We start from the raw sequence: 15531 nt of genomic DNA, 5'->3' as shown, positions 1-15531 counted from the left end.
CCAGTGAGAGCACACGCACTATAAAACAGGGAACACCACAGTTCCCGCTCATTCTACCAGGAGATAGCTCAGAGCACAGAGCTCACAGCGTGCCACTCAGACATACTCCATGTGCTGAGTACCTCACCAAGATAGTAAAATGGCTGGGTCCACAGGTTAGCTGGTGAAGCACAAACCTCAGCCAGCAGTTATTAGTTGTTATTGTTCAAGACAATAAAACAGAGTTGTACCATCTACAACCGTGTTGGTTCATTTGTGTATCGGAACACCCAACACGACATGATACCAGTAGTGGAAACTAGCCAGCGACTGAGACCTACTTGCACCTTCTCAGAAATCCGCCATCCTGCTCCATGGAAAGCATCAGCCCGCCGCAGCCGCTCCGAATCGCTGGAAATCTTGGCATCAACTGGAAGCTGTTTAAACAGCGCTTCCAGCTCTTCCTAGAAGCCACAGACAGGGAGAATGCATCGGACACCAGGAAGATCGCCCTCCTCCTCTCCACGGCGGGGCAACACGCCAACCACATCTACAACTCCCTGGCATTCGCGGAAGGAGAGGACAAGACAAAATACAAGACGGTGCTTCTAATGTTCGAGGAAGTTAATGAGAGCTTCGAGAGGTACCTCTTCCAGCAGCGCCTGCAGGGTAAGGATGAGCCTTTTCAATCTTATCTGACACACCTCCGTATTCTCGCACAGTCCTGCGGCTATGAGGCCACCTCCGACTCCATGATTCGGGATCAGATAGTTTTTGGGGTCACCTCGGACACCCTACGCCAGCAGCTCTTCAAAATAAAGCGCCTCACCCTAGCGACTGCCATCGAGACCTGCATCCTCCACAAGAATGCGACCAGCCGGTACTCCCAAATCCAGGCGGCCGAATCGGCACAGCAGGGGTCCTATGAGCGGAGCGGGTCCAGTCAATCGAGTTCCTCCCGGCCCGCGGCCCGGACGAGGGCGGCCATTTCGCGCGCTTTCCGAGGCCTCCCGCGCTTGTATGTGCCAAAAGAGGGGACGTCGACGCAGAGGGACGGGATGCGCAGGCGCGCTCTATGCAGGCCCGCACCATGCCTGCGCGATGGCGCAACGAACGCCATGACATCACGCCGTGCGGCAACTGTGGCTCCGCCCACTTAAAGCGGCAATGTCCAGCCAAAACGCGACAATGCCTCCACTGTGGCAGAATGGGCCACTACGAAGCCTGCTGTCGAGCAGCTCAACCTGCCAACTCTCAACAATTCCGCCAGCCTCGCAGGAACGTGCGGGCCATTTATCTCCCATACACTGAGTCATATCCTGACAACATGCAGACCAGTGATACCGACGACAGGGAACCCTTCCGCATTGCGGTAATAAACAAGAACCGATGTCCCCAAGTCGGAACTACCAGCCGATGCCAGTGCACAGCATGGATCCGGGCGATGAGTGGTGTGCCACCCTAACGGTCAACCCGAATTCGTCGCCCACCTGATAGACTTGACTTATAAGACTTGACTTATAAGCCTGTTAGCACATTGGACTCACTGAATTGTTTTACAATACTGTTAACGTGTTCCTTTCTTGTCGTTCCAGAAGTTCTCTCTCGTCGTTTGCTGATTGCACTTGTTCTGTTATTGGTACAACCTCGTTGCTCTGTTGCACCTGACACATTCCTCTGTATATAGTTTAGCCTCATGTACATGTTGTAAATATTGCACACACATACTTAGATACACTCAGTACACACTAATATTTATTAGCAAGTAGGCACATATCCTTGTGAAAAGGGGGGGATGTCATGATATCCACATTAGCATATCATGGTGCAATCACACACACACACTGATGGACAGGTAGTTGGACCAATCAACACACACACAACATCGCAGCCAATCACCAGTGAGAGCACACGCACTATAAAACAGGGAACACCACAGTTCCCGCTCATTCTACCAGGAGATAGCTCAGAGCACAGAGCTCACAGCGTGCCACTCAGACATACACCATGTGCTGAGTGCCTCACCAAGATAGTAAAAGGGCTGGGTCCACAGGTTAGCTGGTAAAGTACGATCCTCAGCCAGCAGTTATTAGTTGTTATTGTTCAAGACAATAAAACAGAGTTGTACCATCTACAACCGTGTTGGTTCATTTGTGCATTGGAACACCCAACACGACAACCATGGCTGATTCCTTTGCAGGAGCACAAAGATAGATGGGAGGGCCTTGTCTCTTACGTGTTCTCTCACTTGTTAAGCATTGGCTTCCAAGTGTAAACTTGGGGAGCAATTGACAGTTGCCAGGAGGGCATACATGAGAGCATGCAGTAATAGTAATTGTGAGCATGTACCTTGCAAGTACAACAGTTGTTAGAGGGAGAAACATGTGAGAGAAGGAACCTTTGGAAGAGAAAGATTTCTGCCTCAGAGTGCGTATAGCACAGATTATACACAAAGCTGCCATGAGCATAACCCTGCTGTACAGTGAGAAATAACTGAAGTACAAGAAAACTGTGTGAGGGAGGAGGTAGCTTTGTGTGTAATCTGTGCTTTGCACACTCTGAATATTTTGTTTCTTTGATTTATGTCATTATGCTTCTTATTGTCTCATGTCTCATTACTCCTGCTTTGTAACCATTTTCTACTCTCCAGTTAAATACTTTGCAGGTTATTTGATTCCTTTATCAGTTTGTGTTGCTTTTTTCTCCTTATCCTATTCCTTGTTCTTATCCTTTATCAATACTGTTCATCTGTAATATCTTCAGTTCTGATGAAAAATTGCCTGCCACCTCACAGAGGCTAATTGGCCTGCTGAATGTTCCCCATATTTGTCTGCATTGTTCCCTTCACTTGGAAGATTTGTCTGTGCTGTTGGACAGAATGCACCGTCGCTGCCCCATGGGGTGGGTCCGGGTTGGAACACAGCATTCCCTCCTCCCGATTGGTGCCCATAGGGCCATTGGGGCCGCCTTGGGATGGAGGAGCAGCTGGTTCAAGCCCTCTGGCTGCCCTTGCATCATCTGGCTCTGCCAGACCTGGCGGCTCCCCGATGCCTGCACCATTGTGTCAACACCCTCGGCGATGCTCATCAGTGACTGGACCGCATCCCCCTGTGACTAGGCCACGCTCTGCAGGGCCTCGGCAATGCTCATCTGCGACTGTGACAAGCTCTGCAACGCAACGGTCATTCCTATCTGAGAGCGGGACATGTCCCGCAGATCTTCATAAAGCTCGGCCTGGTACTGGGTGACATCCCCCAGTGAGGCAGTCATACTGTCGAGACCCTCCGCCATGGCCGGCGCTGACTGTGCCACGCCTTGGACACCTTCAATAATGGTTCACCAGACTCTCCATAGCGGGCACCACCCTAGCAGTGTTCACCTCGGCACCATCTCCTGTGCCCGTAGCCTCTGGGACTCCTCCAAGCTGCTATGGATCTGCTGGAGTGTCGCTGACATCTCCCTCTGAATGTTCTGGCCACGCCCTAACATCTCCATCGGCTCCGGGTATCCCACTTCCAGAGGCTCAGCATCAGGCTGGGACCCAGCTGGGTCCAGGTATCCGGCAGACCTCCGACTACTGTCTTGCCTGATGGTTCCTGCCTCCACCAGATTTGCATCGTCAGTAGTGTGGTGCTCACCAGGCTGTGCCCCTGACCACATGTCCCGCCGAAGTGTATGTATCTGCGCTGGCAGAGGGTGGGGCTGACAGCTGTGCCGCAACGAGAACAGTTGCATCCTCGGAGCTCTCCTCCAAGCTGTTTTCCTCGGGGTCAGGACAGGGTGCCGCTCAGGATGGGCCAGCGCCATTGGCTGTTGGCTGGAGAATCTGCAGGAGAACGGACATGTGGTCAGTGGGAGGGATGTGTCAGTCAGTAAGGCGATCAGTACTCACATTTGATAGGTCCTCCGGGTGGATCCCGGTAATTCCTCACCACTGGGGCGTCCGCCAACCTCCACATGGGTGACCGCACTGTCCTCGGTCACCCCTCCTCGAAGGAGGTGAGGATTCTCAAGTCCAGCACCCCACCGCCAATCTGGGCCCTCTGCCGCTGATTATGGGAGAGCTTTTCCTGAGGAGACACAGAGGGGGCATCGTTAGCCATATGCATGGTTTAATGTTGTGTTTGGGGGGGGGGGTGCGGTGAAGGGAGGGTTGGGGGGCGGTGGGGAACGTTGGTGTCTACTCACTCGTGCTGCCCGGTCAGTATAGGTTGAGCACGGTCACGGCGAATCAGCTGGCGAGCCTTCATTTGGGGCGAGAAGCCCGTGAGGCTTCATTAAGTGGACCAATTAATGTTGAATTTCGTTGCCGGCCTCACTGGGCCGAGCACCGGGAAATTATAAATTGTTCCAGAGAATCGCGCCCTTTATCTCCTAACATCATGTGTACCTTCCGAAGAGGTACTGAGCAGAGTGGAGACATTGCATTAGAGCAAAATTTTAAAAGGATCAAGAGGCAAGTCACTCAGGGCAACTTTTGTGCTCTTGCTACTTGTTAATCAATAGTATTAGGAGAAGCCTGAAAACATCAAACTCGTTTGCAAATGGTGGAACAGAATAAAGGGAAAGAATGAATACGTTTAAAAGGGCATCATCCACATGGAGAATGTGGCAGACCTTTTTTTCGCTTTAACATGGGAGAACCACCATGTTACTTTTGCCAGTAAGAAGTCTTACACCAGGTTAAAGTCCAACAGGTTTGTTTCAAACACTAGCTTTCGGAGCACTGCTCCTTCCTCAGGTGAATCAGGTAATTTTGCCAGTAATGGCTCAACTAAACTGCATGACTGAGTGTCAAACTGTTGAGGGCAAAAATTCCTGCTGTCACTTAATCTGAAATGTGGCTGCAATGTGGCTAAAAAATGTGATAATCTTTGAAAACAAAGCCAATTCATAATTCTATAAATTTGCATAATTTGAATAACAAACTTGGCAATACAAAATAGATCAAATTCAATGCACCAAAGTATGGCAGCCGGTGTTTCTTTAATCTCCGAAACATGTTTAGTCAATATGATATTATTACTCATTGGATTACTTTTAAGTGTCACTATTGCACTGTAACTGGATTGCTTGATATGCTTTAAACAATCTGGAACACAGCTTTTTGTTCCAATGTAGTATAACTATAGTGGTTGGCCCTTTCCCTTTTAAATTATAACCTGAGATGTATCAACTTTATAAATACGTTAATCATTTAATTTATTTTTTATTTTCAGCTTTTCCACTTGTTGCTAACTTTGGTTGGCTCTTAATTTGTTGCCCGTTGGGTCTTTACTGAATTTGCTCTGTTTCTATAACCTTTGCTCTAGAGTCGCCAGGTATCTTTATGATACCGCCACGAGGTTCAAGTTCAAGTACTGATCAATAACTCAACACACCAATTAGTAAGATTCAAATCAAAACACATTTATTATACACTGTAACTCACTACTCATGCATACTCTACTTACTAGACTATTCCTATCACTAAAAGGCCTATACTTAGCTTCGGAACTGGCCACCAGGTCAGGGGAACAAATGGCCTTTCGTTCGATCCTGAGTCTGCAGGATTCAAAAGCTGGTATGGACTGGTAGCTAGGAGCGCCTATCTCGTAGCGTGCGTTGACTGGAGACTTACTTGGTTGGTGCGGCGGCGAGGCAGGTCACAATCAGTAAGAAAGGGAACTCATGCTTGTGAAATTGTTGCTGAAGTAGTAATGACATTTTTTACCAAGTTTCAAAGGACATTTTTGGTCTTTTTCTATTTCTGAAATTAAAAATACTGATCCGAATAATTGATATGTGTCATTTAAGGAATACACCTATCATTGATACATAGAATCATACAGCATAGAAGAAAGCTATTCAGCCTATTGTGCCAGCGCTTGCTCTCTGAAAAAGCTACTGTTAGTCCCATCACTGCTTTCTCTCCATATCACTGCTGAGCTTTCTTTTATAATTAGAAATTCTGTTCACTTTCGAAAGTTACTGTTAAATCTGTTTCATCCTTTCAGCCATTGTATCTCCTCCTTCGCTTTTTTTGCCAATCATTTTAGCTGTGATCACCTGCCCTCCTGCGACTAAAATCATTTTTCCCTGTTTGCTCTATCAAAACCCTCTACAATTTCGAACATCTCCATTAAATCTTTTCTTAACTTTCTCTGTTCTCTGGAGAACAATCCCAGTTTCATTAGTCTTCCATATATCCGATTTACCTCATTCTTGAGACCATTCTGCTAAATCTCCACTGCATTTTCTCCAGGGCCTTGATGTCCTTCTAAAGTGTAGTGCACAGAATTGCACACAATACCCTATCTGAGGTTGCCTCTTGCCAATTTTTCTTCCAAAATGCATCTCTTTAAACTTAGCACTGCATTAAATTTCATCTGCAAGGTGCCTGCTCATTTCACATATCTGTGTAGTCTCTTGAAGTCTGCTTCTGTCCTCCCCATTATATAATACATTTCCAAGTTTTGTGTCATCTCTACTTTTATTTCAAATTTCAAGCATCCCCCCCCTTTAATCCCATGGCCTCCAATTGGCAACATTTGCTGCACAAATGAAATACGTTCTGGAAGGAACCAACGTGTATTCTATTGCAAGCAATTTCTATTTAAAGACTGTCAGCTCAGGTTAAATAACTGTTAGAGTACATATTGCTGTCAATGTCATTTCTCTATTTTCAGAATAACAGTTTAGAGAAGAAAGAAAAAAAAGGCACATTTAAACTAGGGGTCATGAATATAAAGACAAAGGACTTGGAGAACAGGTCGAGGAGACAGAACCTCAGAATCAGTGGGTTGTCGGAGGGGGTGGAGAGCCCGAAGCCGACTGAGTACTTTTCTCAGATGTTTTCCAAGTTTTGGGGGGGACGGTCTATTATCCCCTCCAGAGTTGCATCAAGCTCACCAAGTACTCCGGCAGAAGCCTCAGGTGAATGAGCCCCTGCGGGCAGTGGTTATTGGATTCCACAGCTTCCAAGTGAAAGAGCGGATTCTGCAATGAGCCAAAGTGAACCGGGACCAAAGGTGGAGAGGAGTTGGCGAAGCGGTGTACAGCTTTTAATACAGCTTTCCAGTCGAAAGATCATTTTTTCAAGACGTCGGAGGAGGCGGAGGCATTTGTCAAGGAGCAAGGACTTGGACTTGATTGAATGGATTTTAAAAAAAATTTAGAGTGCCCAATTAATTTTTTCCAATTAAGGGGCAATTTAGTGTGGCCAATACACCTAAACTACGCATCTTTGGGTTGTGGGAGCGAAACCCACGCAAACACGGGGAGAATGTACAAACTCCACACGGACAGTGACCCAGAGCCGGGATCGAACCTGGGACCTCGGCACCGTGAGATAGCAGTGCTAACCACTGCACCACCGTGCTGCCATTGATTGAATGGATTTGATTGGGACTTTAATAGGGACGGTTGGGAGGGGTTGATTTTAGAGGGGTTGCAGTTTGTATCTGTTGTATGTTTGGGATTGAGGGGGCTACGGTTGCTGGGGGATAATAGGGCAACGGAATGGGGAATATATGGGCCCCGGGGGGTGTTTATTGTAAGAGTGTTGGGTTTTGGTTGCTCATCCGTAGCCGATAATGACTGGTAGGCATCGTTTTTCTTTGTTCTTTGAGCATAGACTCTGGGTTGGGGGGTTACCTTTGCGAGCTAAAAAGTTTCAGCCAGTGAATGGGAGTGAGGTGGGGGAGGATGCGGCTTGTTGGACCTGCTTGAGCAAGATTTGGTGAGGCTAGGTTAGTTGTTTGGTGGAGGGAGGCAGGGGGAGAGAGGAGGGAGCTGTTTTTCTGGAAAGCTTTCTTCAGGGTTATCGGGGAGGGGGGGCTGAGGGTGTTTTTTTTATTCTTCAAGGATAGGGGCTTGTAAATTATATTTCATTTGTATGGATTTGTTTATTTTGTGTTTTATAACATGAAAACTTTAATAAAAGTATTTTTAAATAAAATGCATTTTTAAAAATTTATTTTATGGGATGTGGACATCACTGGCTGGGCCAACATTTGATACCTATCCCTAATTGCCCTTGAACTGTATGGCTTGTTCAGCCACTTCAGAAGGCATTTCAGAGTCAACCACATTGCAGTAGATCTGGAGTCACATGTAGGCCAGACCAGATAAGGATGTCAGATTTACTTTCCCAAAGGACATGAGTGAACAAGATTTTGTTTTACGACAAATGACAATGGCGTCATGGACTTTTAGTTCCCGATTTTAACAGACTCAGATTTCACCATCTGCCGTGGTGGGATTTGAACCCATGTTCCCAAAGCATTACCTCTGATCTCTGGTTTACTAGCCCAATAACAAGGTGAAGCTTGTAATGTGAAATTGGATAAACAGATGAGGAAGAATGGAATAGAAGGACATGTTAATTGGGTTATAAAAAGGATGGGAGGTAGCTGACGAGGAGTATAAATATCAGCATTGGACCCTATGGCCTGTTTCTGTGCCATATACATTTTGTAATATGGATGCCGAATTAAATTTTATCTATGTAGCAGTAGATTAAACAGTTTCCCTCTTATCAAGAGATTAACAGATTTCAGATTTTAGCACAATATTTTACCTATTTAATGTTAACAATTATAGTTTAGATTGTCAATTTTTCTTCTTTAAATTCCAATATCCCAGATACAGAGTTATAAATGATAAACGGCCTCTACTGCTTTGTAATTGATATGCAGAGACAGATTTGAAAACCCATCTTTCAATGTACCTGGCTTGGCCATATCCCTTGTTATTGATTGGTGTGAACTAATCAACATTGCAAGAATGAACGAGGGGAGCTTCCTGCACGTTTATTTTGTTTTACATTTTCCAATTAAGGGGAAATTTAGCGTGGCCAATCTTCCAACTCTGCACATCTATGGGTTGTGGGGGTGAGCTCCACGCAGACATGGGAGAATGTGCAAACTCCACACTGACAGCCAGGATTGAACCCGGGCCCTCGGCGACGTGAGGCAGCAGTGCTAACCACTGTGCCACCGTGCAGTCCATCCTGCACGTTTTAATGAGCATAAATGTGACTGCAAGGAAACAGGCTCGAGATTAGAGCTGATCATAAAATAACACCTTTGGACAATACTTTTATCAATTAGTATTATTATTAATCAAATGTTGCATGCAGTTACCAGTTCCAGCTTGCAAGATGAGTCCCCTTCTCCATTAGTAGCGATTGTTTGAAGTATGTTTTGAGATTTGTGGCAGTAAATTTCCAATCAGAATCTTACTATTTTGCTGACATTGTTTAGAACTTATTAAGGTTGGATTCAATAAAAGGCTCACAGGCTTTGACTTGTTTCAGTTCATGGAAAGAAGATTGAGAAATAAATATCATTTTGCTCTTTCAAATAATGAAAGACATGATTAATGATGTAAAGTTGTTCAGTTCACTTCACAAAGGAGAGTACAAAATTGATGAGGCGCAAGGCATGATGCAAATATTTTTTACTTTGATCTCTTCCTCTTGTAGTGACTTTTACCTGTTTCAGCTACTTTATGGACCATTTTTTTCTACGGAGTATTTGTCATTTCCATAGTCATCTATGTAATACAACTGATCTACAATGTGCTATTCCATTGGTTTCCTGGAACTTGCAATTATTTTCACAGTCAAAACTTAGGGTGAAATCAAGCTATGTGATATTAGTTCTGCATGTCTCCCAATCAATTATATTAATTAATAAGTTTTATATTTTAAAAGAGGTCAGTGAATAGCGGGAGAGGCCAAAAACGAGATCCGCGCAGGGCGCCAAACAGTTTACGATGCAACTGGGCCTGCTCCCGTAGGCAAAATCCGGATCTCGCCCACCATAGTGTGGCGAAAAACCAATTATCACCACTTAAGCCCCATTTCCTTACCATTAACGGGAGTCACCCCACATCTAACGACCTCCTGTCATTCAGCGGCTTCCCCAGCAAATGGTCACGCTGGCGCCAATTACTACACCTTTCGAAAAGTGTGAACCTGGCGGAAGAATTTCTGTGGGGAGCCGAGGAGAGGAGTAGCCATCTTTGCTCACAGGCAAAGAGCCCTGGGGTGCTGGGCCTGCCACCCAGATGGGGAGTGGGGGATCCTCTGCAGGGATGGACCACCATGGGAGGGTGGGTGGAAGGCGCTGGGGGGCAGCTGCTCATGGCACCACCATGCCAACCCCTGGATTGTGTTTACCGGTTCCGGGGAAAACCCTTGTCCCTGTCTGTCTGTCCCACTGACCATCCATAATCCCTACCGAATGTCGAGGCCTCTGACCGCGCAGGTGAAGGCTATTGTTAATGGTGTCTACTCACTCATGCTGCCCGCTGTGGGTCATTGACCTTCTCCCTGCACTGGAGGCCAGTCCTCCTGGTCGCACTTCCGGCGTTCACAGCCTCCACCTCGTCCCAGGCAGGACTGCCGGTCCTATGGTTAACCCTCCTGGACCCTCGGGGGCACAGGACATCCCTCCTGGCCTCTACTGCGCCTTGCAGCCTCCCCAGGTCAGTGTCCCCGAAGCTTGGGGGCTGGTCTCGCGCCATTGTTGCGAGCTGGGTGGGGTTGGCTGAGCAATTATTGCTCAAGTGCTGCTCGATCTTGTTAGCGGGGAGCAGGTGAGCGCGGTCCCGGCAAATCAGCTCCGAGCCTTCATTTGAGGCGAAAAGCCATAAAGCCTCGTTAAGTGGACCAGTTAACACTGAATTGCGTTGCCGGCCTCGCTAGGCCGAGCGTCGGGAAGCTCGCAGCAATTCCCGCTCGCTAACTCACTTAGAAATCTTTCTGGAGAATCGCGCCCATCATCTAAAAGACGCACATGAGTCTCACCTCCGGTGCCACCGGTATATATTGTAAGACGCATACTTATATTCTTCTCAGTATCAGAATTGAAGCTCACAAGAGTGTTTCAACCTGCTTTCACGATCTTAAGAGATTGAAGAAAAGTTGATTTTTCCAAGTGAAAAGTAGTTTTCCAAGTAAGGGCAACTTTACTTTGATACTTCAGTCATCATCTAAATAGCAGGACAATGCGGTGTCTTCCTGCGTCACCATTCACCCTCCATTCCTCCTTATATTCCCCTATCCACCCCCCACCCCACCTTACCTCACCGTCCCAAGCTGTGGCAAGGCTGGTGTGGACAAATTCAATGACTTGATCCAAACAATTTGTGCTGGATCAGGCACATTACTCTGCAGCTGTAGGTCCACTTCATGTGGCTGTGGATTGGGTGGGATTGTGGATTTTGCAGGTCCATTCTGTTCATGTAATTATAATCAAATTTGTTTCCTACCTTACAGAAAGTCCATGGGAAATGCCTTCAGTAGTGACTGCAATACACTCATTTGAGGGACAGACACCAGGTGATCTCAGCTTCCAAGCAGGTGATAAAATCACAGTGACATCCCAAACTAATTCTCAGTTTGATTGGTGGGAAGGAAATCTCCGAGGCAATGTTGGCATTTTTCCAGCTAACTATACATCTGTTTCTCAAGACTATTGACCGTGAATCACACATTTAATATTGCCAAATTGTGTCCTTTGGTTTGTTATAAGATTTATAATGTTTGCTATATTGTAAGAACAAATTTGATCCTGAAATATACACAACAAAATAGATAACCTGTAGTTATAACAGTTTCCTATTCATAAACCAGAAGTGCTGAGCCTGCGAGACTCTTAAATAGGGGGTCTCACTACCCTCTGAGCTCCTCACTTTATTTGGTATCAATGACACAAAAGAAACTATGGATACAGTTTCCACTTTATGTGGAAAACCTATATTTGTCCACTGAGCAATGGGTATACTCTTAGAGTACCAGTTTCTTACCAAGATCCGCATGCAGCAACACGTTTCTGGGTGGTCGGGCTGCTGAACGGATTCTTCCGCAATACGTCCCGTGACTGAATCATCCTGTCTGCTGCCACAATGCCCTTGAGAACTGTAGCTTGATATCCTTTTCTGACACTGGTCACTCAGCATAGAAGGTAATGTCTTAATCAAGTCACCCAATTGGATTATCAATCCCACCCATTTCTTGCCCTCAGAAGGGGTTTCCTCCAGATACCTGCCAAAAATAGATGTGAGCTGCAATTCGACTGATTAAAAGCTAAGTGCTGCTGCTAGTGGGAAAACCAGTGTGTTTCCCACTGGCACTGACAGCGCTGCTGAGGTGGGATTCAACGGCACTTTGAAACTTTTTTGGAGAGGGAAAGGTTCTGCACTTGCCTTGAGAGGAGGGGGGCCTAAACGTGCTAACACTTCACGATCTACACCCCGTTACGGACTCACCAAACACTTCCTCCTTCAGGGCCCCCCATTTTAGACCCCCATCCCTTGCCAGTGCCAACCTGGTGCCGTGGACTCCGAGGGGAGCTCTCCACACTTCCCTCCAGGGTGGCGAAGAGGATCCTTCAGGGGAGTTGGGGGGGGGGGGGGGGGGGGGGGTGAAGGGCTGGGCTGGAGGAGCTCAGGTTGACTGTCTTTCCGGGGGTGGGGGCTGTTTGGCAGGTCTTCCCTCTGTAGCTTTAAAAATCATGAAACCGTCTTTCAGCATGTCAAGTTGTAGTCAGGAAAGACCCGCTGGCAGAAACAAAGCAATTCACACATACCCAAGAGTTCCTGTAATCGGGGTGGCTGGTGGTTGGCCATCACCCCATGGCATGTCCTTGCATGTCTGTCTATATGTGTGTGTTTATCCTTGTCCAGCCTTTATTTTTTTTGAAGTTCAATATAAGCCTCAGCATTGATATCTTCGGTCAGAAAACTTATCCCTTTGTCCAATGTCCTAACACCCAGTTTTGAGCTGAGGACATTGGTCCAGCTCACAAGTATAAAGATAAGACAAATTATCAAATTAAAAACAAAAAAAGAAAGGTGGCCTTACAGCATAACAGAAATACACAAAGAGCAGGATTTTCCACTTCCCCCGCCCCCGCCGCACACACACACTTCTGGGATTGACCGGTCCCGTTGACAGTCAGTGGACTTTTGGCGGGCCTGTCTCACCCCCCATGATGAGTCCATCAGGGTGAGGCCAAAAATACTGACCAAAATATAAAAATGCCTTACAGGCCCGAGATGTCCATCAATCTTACATCATTGCCAAGATTAGGTTGCTCACCATTGACACTTTTATTACTCTGATATCTATTTTCTGGAACATGTTTATACAATTAAAACTGATGTTTTTTGAGGATCATCGGGTGCATCTATATAGAACCAAATGGCATTCACAGGAGAAAAGCACATTCATCTGTGACAGAATAATTATATTCAAATTAGAATGGAAGTTGTATATATTAAATCTAATTCTGTACTGTTTAATCAAGGAAATAGGATGGTCGCCAATCATTCGAATGATAAAATAAAAGAATTGCCAAAAAATATATATGTGTTGAAATAATTCTGCCAAATTACAGTTTACAATTGACTAAGTTTAGTTTGAAAATTAGTATTGCACTTTTAAAATTTAAAGTACAGAATTATGGTGGTGGGTTTTTGCAAAATGATTTTAAGGCAGAAATCTGAATATTAAGTATTTAATCAAATGGAACTTGGAGTGTAATAAAATGAGATGATAAAAATTACAAATTTTGCAGAACTATTTAATTATGATTAAGAAACCCCATGTGTGTGTGTGTGTGTCATTTCATGTTTCAAAAATTAAAAACAGCACTTTAATCTACCCCTTAATCCTGAATTTAAGACATTTGAGTTTTTTCCCTCCTTAAAAAGGCATCCTTTTTATGCTTTGAAACAAAGACAAATATTACGGACTCTGTGCTGATTTAGTTGTGGAGGCCTTACATTTCAGATTCTGGCATTTGGATTTGAATCCAGTCCAAGCTGACCGGGATGAAAATTGTTCACTCTGCTAAATGAGATTGGTCAAACTTAAATACATTTCAAGTAAGCATGCAATTACAGTAATAGCTTTCAAATTCTCCTGTGTCGGAAACCCCTTGCAATTATTGACACACTAAATCAAAACAATTGCATCACTGCTGGAAATATTATTTTATGAGTCTCCAGCAGAAGTAACATACCATTAGGTCAATCCAGAAACCTGCGGCAGGTTTCTCCGTTCCTGAGACTAAGTGTTGACGTCGGGGCAGGATTTGTGGAGTTCCACGTCAGCAAAACTGGTGCCGCACCTGGACCGATTCAGGAACTGTTATGGGGCTAGCACCAGCGCCACGGGGAACACAATCGATTCCAAAAAGAAATGTGTTGGATTCGCCAGATTCGCGATTGACACTCAGGAAGCCGAAAAGCTGCAGCCGCATATACTTCACTCCCCACACACACACCATACCAGCCAACAAGATGGTTGCGCTGGAGCGTGCCCATACAGCTGATGGGTCGACTGGGGCTAGAGGGCACTAGAGGGTGGTCCTAAGTTCACAGTGGGCAGTCAGCGACCTGCACAGCTGCATGTTTTGCAGGCTGCGGCAATGGTGTTCCATGCCCATCAACCCCGACCCCACAGCCCACGTCCTGGCCACTCCCCGCTACTCCCCTCGGCCTTGGTAGAAGCCCCCCAGACAGCAGCATGACTGTCAGCAAACTATGATTCTGTTGGATACTTTCCGTACCCCCTCTCTCTCCCTCAGCAGCCAAGGCACCTGTTGCACGATTTTTTAAACCACGAGTCGGGAATTTGGCCCATTGGAGGCGGAGATTCGAGGAGGCCCTGGGGAATATCATTCGGATCCGCTAATGATATGCCAACGGTGTTTACTGTACGTGCATACTGGTAAGCATTGACGCTGCTGTTGAGGCAACGGAGAATTGAGATTTGGCGTAAAATAAGCACCTACTGTGATTTCGGCATCGGAACCAATTCTCTGCCCAATCACCTTTCCCGATTTCGGCATCGGCTGACAGAGAATCCTGCCCCTGATCCTGAAATCCAAGGAAACCTATCATTTCTTTCACAAATGCTATCTCTGTACATAATTCTGCATTAATTAGAAGTAAGAATCCTGCTCTTGGCACCATGAAGTTGGCTTTATAGTCTAGAGTATGTTAACAGCAGGTATTTATTTATATAGTAGAGGGTACAGATATGGAGGTGACTCCAGTCTAGGTCTTTATACATCTCTATCCATCTCTCGACTGACTCCTGACGCCAGCTCAGGGTCATGTGCCTTACCTCAATGTATGGGCGGTACTGTACTCAGTCCCACATTAACTCTTTGTGTATCAAACCATCCTACTTATTTTCAAAGAAGGGAGCGGGTTCCATGTGCAGCTTGTGAGTCTCATGTTTGGGGTCGGAAGAGATTTAGGGTGGAGGTGGCTGCTTCCTGTCCTCTGCCCAATATAAGGACAGTAAACAGCACCAAAATCAAATGTCTACCTGGAGACAGACCTGTTACTCCAATGGAGGTGACTGTGACCCTTGCACTACAAGCACTGTGTAGTTCAATGTTGGCTGAAACATTGGGCGGGATTCTCCCTTCTGACGGCAGAGTGTTAATGCTGTCATAAAAACCGGAGAGTTTAACGACGGCGTCATCAGACTGCTAAGTGTAGCGATCCTCTGCCCTACAGGGGGCCAGCGTGGCACTGGAGCGAGTC

At 46.1% G+C, this 15531-nt stretch overlaps 1 protein-coding gene across 3 annotated transcripts in view; it reads left to right on the top strand.

The window, feature by feature from the left end:
• sh3yl1 (SH3 and SYLF domain containing 1) overlaps positions 1-12370 on the top strand; it is a 239990-nt gene extending 227620 nt beyond the window's left edge. For 2 of the 3 annotated variants that reach the window (XM_072498654.1, XM_072498653.1), the window contains one exon: positions 11246-12370. In XM_072498654.1, the coding sequence (XP_072354755.1) occupies positions 11246-11448 (203 nt within the window). In that variant the 3' untranslated portion in view covers positions 11449-12370. Of the gene's footprint in view, positions 1-6647; positions 6668-11245 lie in introns of those variants that run through there. The other variant, XM_072498656.1, reaches the window with a different exon arrangement.
• The last annotated feature ends 3161 nt before the right edge of the window (positions 12371-15531 follow it).

This window comes from Scyliorhinus torazame, chromosome 4, assembly GCF_047496885.1.
Source record: "Scyliorhinus torazame isolate Kashiwa2021f chromosome 4, sScyTor2.1, whole genome shotgun sequence".
Taxonomy (NCBI): Eukaryota; Metazoa; Chordata; class Chondrichthyes; order Carcharhiniformes; family Scyliorhinidae; genus Scyliorhinus; species Scyliorhinus torazame.
This window is presented reverse-complemented; position numbering and strand designations above follow the sequence as displayed.